Source organism: Saccoglossus kowalevskii, chromosome 8 (assembly GCF_978046115.1).
Source record: "Saccoglossus kowalevskii chromosome 8, keSacKowa6.1, whole genome shotgun sequence".
NCBI classification, from domain to species: Eukaryota; Metazoa; Hemichordata; class Enteropneusta; family Harrimaniidae; genus Saccoglossus; species Saccoglossus kowalevskii.
The window spans coordinates 2,962,560-2,975,862 of NC_140648.1; the positions used below are offsets into that span (position 1 = coordinate 2,962,560).

The window sequence follows — 13,303 nt, forward strand, 5'->3', positions numbered from 1 at the left end:
TTGAATTGTGAAACAAAATAGCGGCCACTCTGTGGTATTTTATTGAATTGTGAAACAAAATAGCGGCCACTCTGTGGTATTTGATTGAATTGTGAAACAAAATAGCGGCCACTCTGTGGTATTTGATTGAATTGAGAAACAAAATAGCGGCCACTCTGTGGTATTTGATTGAATTGTGAAACAAAATAGCGGCCACTCTGTGGTATTTGATTAAATTGTGAAACAAAATAGCGGCCACTCTGTGGTATTTGATTAAATTGTGAAACAAAATAGCGGCCACTCTGTGGTATTTGATTGAATTGTGAAACAAAATAGCGGCCACTCTGTGGTATTTGATTGAATTGTGAAACAAAATAGCGGCCACTCTGTGGTATTTGATTGAATTGTGAAACAAAATAGCGGCCACTCTGTGGTATTTGATTAAATTGTGAAACAAAATAGCGGCCACTCTGTGGTATTTTATTGAATTGTGAAACAAAATAGCGGCCACTCTGTGGTATTTGATTGAATTGTGAAACAAAATAGCGGCCACTCTGTGGTATTTGATTAAATTGTGAAACAAAATAGCGGCCACTCTGTGGTATTTTATTGAATTGTGAAACAAAATAGCGGCCACTCTGTGGTATTTGATTGAATTGTGAAACAAAATAGCGGCCACTCTGTGGTATTTTATTGAATTGTGAAACAAAATAGCGGCCACTCTGTGGTATTTTATTGAATTGTGAAACAAAATAGCGGCCACTCTGTGGTATTTTATTGAATTGTGAAACAAAATAGCGGCCACTCTGTGGTATTTTATTGAATTGTGAAACAAAATAGCGGCCACTCTGTGGTATTTGATTGAATTGTGAAACAAAATAGCGGCCACTCTGTGGTATTTTATTGAATTGAGAAACAAAATAGCGGCCACTCTGTGGTATTTTATTGAATTGAGAAAAAAAATAGCGGCCACTCTGTGGTATTTGATTGAATTGAGAAACAAAATAGCGGCCACTCTGTGGTATTTTATTGAATTGAGAAACAAAATAGCGGCCACTCTGTGGTATTTGATTGAATTGTGAAACAAAATAGCGGCCACTCTGTGGTATTTGATTGAATTGTGAAACAAAATAGCGGCCACTCTGTGGTATTTGATTGAATTGTGAAACAAAATAGCGGCCACTCTGTGGTATTTGATTGGATTGAGAAACAAAATAGCGGCCACTCTGTGGTATTTGATTGAATTGTGAAACAAAATAGCGGCCACTCTGTGGTATTTTATTGAATTGAGAAACAAAATAGCGGCCACTCTGTGGTATTTGATTGAATTGTGAAACAAAATAGCGGCCACTCTGTGGTATTTTATTGAATTGAGAAACAAAATAGCGGCCACTCTGTGGTATTTGATTGAATTGTGAAACAAAATAGCGGCCACTCTGTGGTATTTGATTGAATTGTGAAACAAAATAGCGACCACTCTGTGGTATTTGATTGAATTGTGAAACAAAATAGAGGCCACTCTGTGGTATTTGATTGAATTGTGGAACAAAATAGCGGCCACTCTGTGGTATTTGATTGAATTGTGAAACAAAATAGCGGCCACTCTGTGGTATTTGATTGAATTGTGAAACAAAATAGCGGCCACTCTGTGGTATTTGATTGAATTGTGAAACAAAATAGCGGCCACTCTGTGGTATTTGATTGAATTGAGAAACAAAATAGCGGCCACTCTGTGGTATTTGATTGAATTGTGAAACAAAATAGCGGCCACTCTGTGGTATTTTATTGAATTGTGAAACAAAATAGCGGCCACTCTGTGGTATTTGATTGAATTGAGAAACAAAATAGCGGCCACTCTGTGGTATTTGATTGAATTGTGAAACAAAATAGCGGCCACTCTGTGGTATTTGATTGAATTGTGAAACAAAATAGCGGCCACTCTGTGGTATTTGATTGAATTGTGAAACAACATAGCGGCCACTCTGTGGTATTTGATTGAATTGTGAAACAAAATAGCGGCCACTCTGTGGTATTTTATTGAATTGTGAAACAAAATAGCGGCCACTCTGTGGTATTTGATTGGATTGTGAAACAAAATAGCGGCCACTCTGTGGTATTTGATTGAATTGTGAAACAAAATAGCGGCCACTCTGTGGTATTTTATTGAATTGTGAAACAAAATAGCGGCCACTCTGTGGTATTTGATTGAATTGTGAAACAAAATAGCGGCCACTCTGTGGTATTTGATTGAATTGTGAAACAAAATAGCGGCCACTCTGTGGTATTTGATTGAATTGTGAAACAAAATAGCGGCCACTCTGTGGTATTTTATTGAATTGTGAAACAAAATAGCGACCACTCTGTGGTATTTGATTGAATTGTGAAACAAAATAGCGGCCACTCTGTGGTATTTGATTGAATTGTGGAACAAAATAGCGGCCACTCTGTGGTATTTGATTGGATTGTGAAACAAAATAGCGGCCACTCTGTGGTATTTGATTGAATTGTGAAACAAAATAGCGACCACTCTGTGGTATTTGATTAAATTGTGAAACAAAATAGCGGCCACTCTGTGGTATTTCATTAAATTGTGAAACAAAATAGCGGCCACTATGTGGTATTTGATTAAATTGTGAAACAAAATAGCGGCCACTCTGTGGTATTTGATTAAATTGTGAAACAAAATAGCGGCCACTCTGTGGTATTTCATTAAATTGTGAAACAAAATAGCGGCCACTATGTGGTATTTGATTAAATTGTGAAACAAAATAGCGGCCATACTGTGGTATTTGATTAAATTGTGAAACAAAATAGTGGCCACTATGTGGTATTTGATTAAATTGTGAAACAAAATAGCGGCCACTATGTGGTATTTGATTAAATTGTGAAACAAAATAGCGGCCACTCTGTGGTATTTGATTAAATTGTGAAACAAAATAGCGGCCACTCTGTGGTATTTGATTGAATTGTGAAACAAAATAGCGGCCACTCTGTGGTATTTGATTGAATTGTGAAACAAAATAGCGGCCACTCTGTGGTATTTGATTGAATTGTGAAACAAACTAGTGGCCACTCTGTGGTATTTGATTGAATTATGAAACAAAATAGCGGCCAAATAGATTGTGAGACAAGATGGACATCAGTAGATCAACCCCATCTATGACTAGTAAACAAAATGACATGAATATCAAACTAACATTTCTTGTCAAATTGCTCAACATAGTGGAATATTAGTTTCACTGAATAATAGACTGCAATATATTATTCCTAGAATATATTATAATTTTGCAACTTACGTGTTGTAGTTGGGTATCACCCCTTCATCATCATTATCAACCCTTCTTGCATACCAACATCCTTTCTTATATAATGTATCTGTGACATGAAGAACATTACCATGGTTGATGAGTAGAGTGAAGTCACTATTCTGCCAAGATCCACTATCAACATTGGCTCTGCAAAAACAAATACATAAAAATATTGCTTCTATGTGCATCTCTGAATTCATCTGAATCAGCAAATGGAAACAGAAGATGTTTATACAGTAATAAACAAGTCATTGTTAATGATATAATCCCCGTTGGGATTAGGGAAAATGTTATTCATGTCAAAATTAAAGTACTATAATATGGACCAAAAGCATAGTTAGTAATTGAGAGTGCTCTAGTATCAATTAGATATATTAAATTACTCTTTCAAAATCGAAATATATGGTCAGAAATTAAACAAATTATGCATTTTTTGTATCAAACTGAATTTCCTTTGTCCAGGCTTATGCAAAGACATATAGAAGTCTGGGCAAAAAGCAAGATTGCAGGCAGTAAACCATTTTGATGCGATTATGAAACTAATTGTCAATACATTTTAAAAAAACAAGATAGCTGCAAGTTGATCATTTTGGATTCGAACATGAAACAAATCATCACGAATGTATCTCAACATGGATAATGTTTGTATCAAATTTGAATGAAAACCGACAAATTCTGTCCAAGATACTTTTTTTCCAAAAAACAAGATGGATGCCAGTTGGCCATCTTTGACCAGATTATGTAACAAACTGACATGGATATGTATTCCAATATACATGTGCCAGGTATGAATGAAAATGATCCCTAAGCCTTGGAGATATATAGCATGTATGGTCAAAAAAAAAGAAGGCCGCCAGTCGGCCATCTTTGATCTGATTATGAAACATTTTTGATTTCTTAATCCTTTGAGTGCTAAAGTCTCAAACTCACAAACCAATGTCACTACAAGAAATTTTAAACCCACATAAATTTTTTATATTTAAATTAAATCTTAAACAAGACTGGTAGCCAATAAGGATTTATGTCCACTTGAACCAAAACTACAACAACAAAAATTATAGACCAATACATGAAAACATGAAAAATGCTGTACCAAAATTTTGATTGGAATAACTATGACACTCAAAAAGTTAAAAACATCAGCTGTATGGATTTCATTCTCACCAAAAATTTATGTTTTTTGGGTTTTTTTTGGTGAAATCAATTTCATTCATTCATTCATAACATTGAGCAAGGACTTAGAATTTGATGCTTTCAATAAAATGATAAAATCTTGTATAATCAATGAACTTACGTGACATAGAATGAATCTCCTCGTACATCTGCAGTGTCCATGTAACGTAGTGCTTCATATACTACTTGGCTATGTTTCAGTGTCAATTTCATTGCTCCAGAACAACTATTCATCAGTTCTACTGCTTCCTCTAGGGTTAAGTCAATAAATGACTGCTTCTTCTGTTGACCATTAATTTTACCCATTATCTATAAGAACAAGAGTGAAGTATAAATTTAACTTTTTATATCAGAGCAGAGATAGTTTGTCAGCGTCTTGAAAACTACAAACCCTACTCATCTGATTACCAAACGCTTCAGCGTGGTATTAAGAGTTTGTTTTCAGGGGTGGGTGATACCAAGGTGGGAAATATATGCACATATGGGGTTAATTCCTTGAATTGCAATATAGAGGGTTCAGGCTGAAATACAATATATAGTGTTTTCATGTTTCGTCTGATATTTCTGTGGTATTCTGCTGCTGTAAGTAATGCACGATTTGTTCCGAAATTCAGTATATTGTGTGTATTCCAGGGTTATTCGTTTTTTGCTGAAAACACCCCTATTTTTTAGTGGCAGAGTTTGAATAGTCTCACTCCCACTGGGAAATCTGCATTGTTGCTTGAATGTGAGTTAATTAAACACATTTTCCAGACCGGCGAAAGAGTATGCAACAGCCAATTTTAACAGCCTGTCACGTGATTTTAGTCTGAATGTCAACATGAACAGGCTAGTCCATTTTACGCAGGAGTAATTGGGAGTAGAATATGTGAGGGATAGTATCAACAGAGATGTGTATAGTGAAAAGTAATATTTATCCTTCATTTACATCTCTGAGCATTTCTGTTTTAGTATATTGGTTTGAAAATGTTGAACTTGCATGATTTGCAATGTGTTTTTTTAATGGGACTCCCCTATTGATCGAATCCCGGGTTTGAACGAGAACGGCACACCACGTGATTCGTTTGAATACAATGCTGATGGCAAACATGCCGTGTTACTGCGGTACTCCACTGACGGGATGACTTACTGCATGCTACAACTTCGCTTGTGATGTTGCTTGTTAGCCATGGATTACATGAATCTTGATTACCAGTCAAATGTTGCTCATTTGACGTTGGTAATCTTTATTTGGAACTGAGTAACTTCCTGGTACTTCGTACTATGATAAAAATCAGTCAACATACATCAAGTTCTCACAATCGTAGTATTCCATGTGATGTACACCTAATATGCCAAAAATGTTGCTGAACGATTTGAACTGAATAAAAATAGCAGACGAAAATTTGTTTACAAAATAAAAATACTTCGGTTGCCAATGAAAACCGGTAAAAAACAAGCAATATGTTTTCGGCTGTTATCATGGAAGGGACATGAACGTGAAGCTAACGTCTGTTTATAACTAAAACCGGGCACCTGATACGAGGTTTGCAAAATAACATGGCAGTCATTAGAAGTCACTTTATTTTATTGTTAGGACGTATTCAACCGTTAAATGTATAATTTCCAATCGTTTTGCCATAGTATTTTCTAGATTGGAAGCAGCATTTACATTTTATTCAAAGTTCAAAGCTGCGTTGGGATTCCGTTGACAGTGGTAACAATGTCGGCGCCGGTGATCTCTTACCAGTGCGCAACGTAGCCAAAATAAAAGGCATGATCATTTGGGCACTGCTATTACAAGACTTTGGCTGTTGCCATGGTAGCGGTGGGTCAGGACTGTTTTTCCAATTAGTGATGGTACGACCTGCCTGTCAAGTATGAACCGTGACAAAATCAGCCAAGCCAAAAAAAAAATCACAGAAGAGTTAAAAAGCCATTCCTGCTGAACAGTTACTTTAACTTTGGGGTCAACTTTCTCATGAATGAAAAAAGATATCAAAAATTCAAATAGTAACTTTTTGCCCACACTCCAGCCGAGGACAATGAGCTATGTCTGAGGTGTTGTATCACAGGGAGTTGGACAAACTTGTGTATTTTAATAAATTATTGAATAATAAAATGTTATATAACTTTTCTTTTACCCCCCTCCCCTTCCTGGTATCTATTTCAAGTATTTTTGTCAGGTTCAAATCGTTCACCAGCATTTTTGGCATGTTAGATGTACATCACATAGAATACTAGGATTGGGAGAACTTAATGTTTGTTGACCACCTGGAATCTGAGTTTTATAAATCTTGAAGGGCTCTCGGAAGATCCACCCGCTGCCTGGACCCGCAGTAAAATCTCCGATTAATATGGAGCCGCAACCATCAACATCGATATACCATGAGGTTTCTGCTGGCGACGTTGCGGCGTTACTCAGTTCCAAATAAAGATTACCAACGCCAAATTAGCAAAATTTAACCGGTAACCAAGACTCAGTCTATCCACGACAAGCAAGCAACATCACAAACGAGGTTGTAGTGTGCAGCTCACGAGTCAGCGACGACAGATTTCAACGAAAGTCATTCCGTCAGTGGAGTACCGCAGTTGCACGACATGTTTGCCAATGCACAGATCTGTGGAGGAACTTTTAACTTCAACATCAACCGTGTATCGTAGTCGCCCAGTTTAAGTTCTGGTTCTGTCGTGGTCCCAACTAAAGGGCGACAGCCGTCGTGTCGCGTCCTGTTCGATATGGGACTCACAGCGACGTATACAACGCGTGTAAAATACATTGTTTATTTACATGAAATTCGAACACACGCTGTGCTACGACCACCGCACTTAAACATCCACGAGTTATTTATTCGGACAATGACTTAAATTAGACGTCTGATTATTTTATTTTCACACGTACAGCAACACGCGTTCTACACTGACAAGCGTTGCTAGGTCGCAGCACTGTCTTGGAGCATATTAATGGGCAATTGGGTTCCCCGATCTAAATTTCTATCCCGGTTTGTTGCACGTTCTTTTTTTAATATGAAATAATCAAATATGGGACATGTGTATAATAACAGAACCCCACACCCTCCCCGTGGCTTCGCTCGTAAAAGTACGGCAGCAGGATACACCGCATCACTCGTGAAAATAACTTCCATACGCAATGAAAGCCACAGGGAGGGTATCTGTCATAATACTTCATTATCACTGAAAACATTTTTCCCCTGAAATAAATTCCAGTGAATATGCCATTTCCCTCATACTATATTGAGACACAGCGCAGTGAAAATTAGATTCACATGTAATGCTTGAAAACATGTCAGCAAAAATAAATTAAGTGAAATTCTACGTGACTTCATAATAGTTGGAAATGAACACATTACACCCGACCCTACCACTCCATATACAATGTAAACTACACCCCAAAACATCCTTTCACCCACAGTTACTACCGTGTTTCACCAGTGTATTCTATTTGACGTCAGAAGAAATTGAAATAAACAAAATAATTATAATTTCAGCCTCTAGTTGACCACTGATTAAATAAACTACCTCGTCTTTATGTCAACTTGCAGTTATTCGTTGCCTACATCAGTGACTTCAAAATATATGTTTCAATCCCAGGAATTTCACTCGCTGTTAATTGCATGGGAGTGGCAGTCTTTAATGAATTTCTATTGTCATGTCAATTTCTTGCGATTAATCGAACATTAAGCTGTAACCACATACCGCCTAGGTGCTGTAATTAAATCCTGGTGTAAGCACCATATGAACTATGAACAATGCATGTGAAGCCAGCTGTGGGGTATATTCAATCCTATAGATTTCTCATTGTTTGGTAACTATTTGCTGCAAATGCAACAAAAATCAATATAAAAAATATTACCCACACAGTATTCTACAGGTTACTTGTATTATTATATAGGTACCTTGGTCTCTTCATGATGATATCAATAATTTTCTATTTTTATTTATTTTTGTTGTCAAATGTTTTTCTTGGAAACTACTAGTCTGATGGCTTTGACATTTGACCTCATAGCTGTGATGACCACCAGATATGAACACTTTTGATGATGAAGTTCTTAATTACTGTAAAATATTTTATTTAAGTTGGAATTAATTTTCCCTTAAAAGACATTTTGGCTGTTTTGTGTGAACTTTTTTTTCTTCAATTTTTCAAAATTGATTTCTGATTTTTGATTCATACTGCAGCAAAAATATACAGTAACAACCACAATCATACTATTTTTTTGTAAGTGTACTTCACTTTGTCTTATTGGTGTGCATTACTTGACTACCACAATGACTGCAGAGCTCGTTTTTTGAGTTTTTTTGTGTCTAATCACCAAAATTTATTCTTGACACTGAATATTGTTTGGCAGTGAGGGCAGTATAACTTTCTAGAGAGGTAGAGGGAAGGGATGGGGGTCACAGTTGAAGATAGTAGTCATTTAGAACAGTGTGATTTCTTCCATCATAAAATTCATTGAGGATGTCTTTTCACAAGATTTCAAACAAAGCAAGGTCATAGCTAAAGTAGCTGAGAAGTTAAAATGGGAGGAATATCACCTGCACATGGACGGGATTTGCATGAGTCTTAAGCGATGATAACAACACACACTAAAAATGCAGAAGGTCATGGGTAAACAATGACACGCTATGGCCATCAGACGCATGCGCAGGTGGCGACTCCCTCGCTTTAAACAATTTGATTATTTATAGCTACAGTACTCATTCGGCCCAACCTCCCGCTTTTATCGCTTTTTTTTCGACCGCTTATCGCTTAATTTTCGACCGCTCGCTGCTTTCCGACCGGAAACCGACCGCTTTTTTTTTGCTTGCTTGCGTTCGCTTTTGTTCGCTTGCTTGCTCACTTTTATTCGCTCGCTCCTGCTATGGCTGGCTTCAGAAACATCGTCCGCTTGCCAACCGACCGCTGGAGTAACAATGATCGTACATTGTATGTATAAACTTAATGTTTTTATTCGTAATAAATTTAGGTTTTACTGACGATCCAAAACACAACGCCTATTGCTTCTCTGTTTTGGGAAGGGGACAAAGACGCCTTCAAATCACTTGACACATTGTAACGTTTGCTATGCAAGTCGAACTGTGACCTGTATTTACATATTTACGTTCTTGTGTGTGTAGTTCAAGCAGCTATATAACTGGTCAATTGCGATATGTATTGAGAACTAGTATTTGTGTGTTGTGTGTGTGTTTCTGTGTGTGATTTTGACTAAATTTATTTCGAACGGCACTCAAAATAATTTGACACTTTGTTATTTGCGAACGCAACTCACACTATGACCCTTACTCAATTTGCATAAGTAATACGAACGCTGTAGTTCAGAAAATTTATCGGTTAACTTTTGCTCGTGTCTGGGTGCGCAAAACAAAACTGTACATAATTATCGCATAGCTGAATTTCTACAAATCAATAGGACTTAAACTACTAGTATAATGACTGTAACGATTAATCGAATTATTGAATTGGCAGCAGCCGGACGAAAAATGAAAGAGATCTCGGAACAGTTAATTGTTGAGGAAAACAAAACAAACGCAGCCAGTGATACATTTTAAAAACAAAAATACAAAATAAACACAATCAGAGGCGCCGACCACGCGCGTTGGAAATAAATAAAACGTGTTGTGACAGTCTCACCAAACTCTTTCACTCGCGCAATATAATTATGTTATTTCCCAAAGCACTTATATTTAATACATTGACGAAAACACCGCAAGAAAAATGTAAATCAAGCTTGTAATTACTGGTAACTCTACTCGAACGCAATGTTAATCACTGTAAAAGTGGATAAATTCGAACCGTCATCAAATTCAAAATTCAAGCGATCTCGTTGAATGTCAAAAATAAACTCGATGTTTAGAAAGACAAAAACAACAACATGTTAGAGTGCAAAAAAAGTTACCAGCAAAGAACGAGAAGTGCATGTGGGAAAGCGATGAGTGAACTTGAGGAAAATTAAGCTAATGTGAGAACAAGCCATATACCCCGCAAAGTACATCAAGAAAATGTGCCATTTCAAAGGGCACCCTTACAAATAATGTCTGCGATTGTGTGAACATGAGATAGCGTGCAAACAAGGCACAAAGCTTGTGGTCCACCAAGGAAACTTAGCGATGACGCAGTTAGATGTATACGACTCCTTCGATCTAATATAAGCAGGTTCACGTGGATGTATCATTTTCAACTATTACCAACAACACTATGATAATAAAGACATTGTGAAATTCTTTTGTTTTTATGTAGAAAAATACAGTAATTTTACCAAGTAAAATCATATTTATCAAAATTGTTGTTCATACATGAGTTGTCGAACACACTACATAGTTTGTAATTTCATCCAGCTCCTTTCAGTCACAATTCAAGACAAACAAAAGGCACAAATATAGATAATATAGCAAATTATTTTTTTCTGTAATATTCGTGTGTAATCAGTAATTTATATGAAAACAAATTATGGGTACATATGGAATACATTTCGTTATGAATTATTCTTAATATCAATTTCTAACTTATGTTGTCAAAATCAGGTTTTTTTTCAGGATTTTTCCCCAAAAACGAAAGAAATTCATAATGTCGGGAACAGGAAGTTTTTTTTATTATTATTTATTGGGAACGGAAAGTCTTTATCGTAGGGCTTCGCCTCGGTTGACAATGAGCTCTTCGGGTCTCTAAAACTGTATGTCCACCTCTGTTGGGGTGAACATTTGTATTATTATACTGAATAAATCTTAAAACAGAAATTGTGGCACTCAATCATGGCAATCTTCCAGGTCATCATTAGAAAGATTTTCGGAGGCAAATTTAATCTTGAAGGATTGCAGGAAATTGACCCTTATCGATTCATATTTATGAATTAATCGGGATTCAGGTACCATAGTGTTTGTAACAGAAAAAGAAAAAAAAACGAACTTTCACGTGGGATTTTTCATGCAAACATTGTGAATGGTTTCCCGACACTGATTCCTTTTTAACTTTCAATTTTTCTAAGACGCGGCATACCCTGCTCATGACCGGAGACGTCGTCGAGATGCAGGTGCAATTCCTGCGTTCTATTTATTTCCAAAGCGTGTGGTCGGCGCCTTTGATTGCATTTGTTTTGTTCTTTTATTCACGTAATCTATCACTGGCAGCATTTGTTTTGCCGCGTCTCACAACTTAATGTCCAAGCTGACTTTGTTTTGGCTGTAAGTGAACTACGTACAAGCTCATGAAAGTATTTCGCCCAGAGTTTGCAAAACGGAATACCCTGCAAACTTTGAATCCTCTATTTTATAACGAGACATTGGGCGCAAAAATAAAAACCATAATTGTAATTCAACAAGTTTATGTAACGTGTTAGTCCGCTTGCCAGCCGCCTAGTTAAAAAACGCGATCTCCAGTGATGTCGGCTTCGACAACTTCGGACAAGTAAGATGGGCGCTGGCCGACATTACATTTGCAAGTATTGTATTTGTTTGACAAATTGTACACTACGGTCATTCTATAACAATCGATCAGTCGTTTTTTTCACAGTCTTACTATTCCTGCAGATATTTTTCAATTGTTATAGGTGCCATGGATTTACATATACTACAACTTGACCTGTGTTAAATCCAAACCATGCGTGCATGACAACCGTCACCCTACACACGGTTACTCAACGAATACCGTACTCTACAGTAGACATTTTTCGCTCTCCACCAAAAATAGAATGGTTTTATTTCATATTAGTTGTGTCTGTGTCAGTGCCGTATTTGATTTCACATGTTTGGTTCGATCTTGTTTATGGTGGACATTATTACTACGCGTATGTATTATTACCAATTTTATATGGCAGTGTGATCCACGGTATTTTTTCAACGGTCGTTCTATAAATTTCTGATTGTATTTTTTCTTATTTTAACATCATAAAAACAAAAATGATACACTTGTACATGAAACAGTAGGTAATGAACTGTAAATGCGGGCGGTTGCACTGTCAGGCGAGCGAGCGCGCGAGCGTATACTTTCGGATTTGCGCAGTCAAGAAATAAAGCGGAAATTGTCCGGTCGAATTGAAAAAAGCGAGCGAAAAAAAAGCGAGCGAAATCCGGAAGCGGGCGGGAGGTTGGGCGAAATGAGTACTGTACCTACCTTGATAACCTGGTCTCCAACATTGATATCACATGCCACTCTGGACTCAATCTTTACAGATTTGATAAATATGCCTGTTGAGTTACCACCAGTGATTTCAATATCCATCATAGTTGTGTCCGAGAGGAGTACATCAAAGTAGTCAGTATTACTTGCTATACTGGTATACCCACTGGTGTTACTATTGTGACTAGTTCGCAGTGACTGCACGCTGTAAACAGAACTGTAAAAATAAAACACAAGATCATAACACATACATACACAGGGAGGAAAGTTCAACTTGGCTTAGGTTTCTGGCTGCTTATTTATTATATCATTTTATAATATATGAAGCCATATCACATAACCATCACCATTCTGGAATTTATATTTATATAATTCATAGAATTCAAAAGATATATTGGCATAGTGATACAAATGGTCAGCTCTCAGGAAATAACTTGTAGTATAATGGCTGAGAAACATAAACATTTTTTTTATATATAAATATAATTACAACTACTGGAAACAGATATATCGCATGAACAAGCAGTTCATGGACAATGTAAATGGGAGTTGACTTCTAATATGACAAGTCAGTCATGCATTTATTAATCATACCATGGTAATTGCAGGACCAACCCACCAACAGAACAAATAGCATTTTAAATATTTGGTACAACAAATTTCAGTGAAAATCTGAATAAAATTTAGGCATATCATCATTTTTTGTGACTGACCTATATTGGCTCTTCCA

At 36.7% G+C, this 13,303-nt stretch overlaps 1 protein-coding gene across 1 annotated transcript in view; it reads right to left on the bottom strand.

The window, feature by feature from the left end:
• The window catches only part of LOC102808610 (caspase recruitment domain-containing protein 11-like), a 61,292-nt gene that overhangs the window by 25,446 nt on the left and 22,543 nt on the right, over positions 1-13,303 (bottom strand). Inside the window, exons 14-16 of the mRNA XM_085502647.1 lie at positions 12,568-12,790; positions 4,582-4,769; positions 3,276-3,434 (exon numbers count right to left, since the gene is read on the bottom strand). Coding sequence (XP_085358773.1) covers positions 3,276-3,434; positions 4,582-4,769; positions 12,568-12,790 — 570 coding nt within the window. The remainder of the gene's footprint in view (positions 1-3,275; positions 3,435-4,581; positions 4,770-12,567; positions 12,791-13,303) is intronic.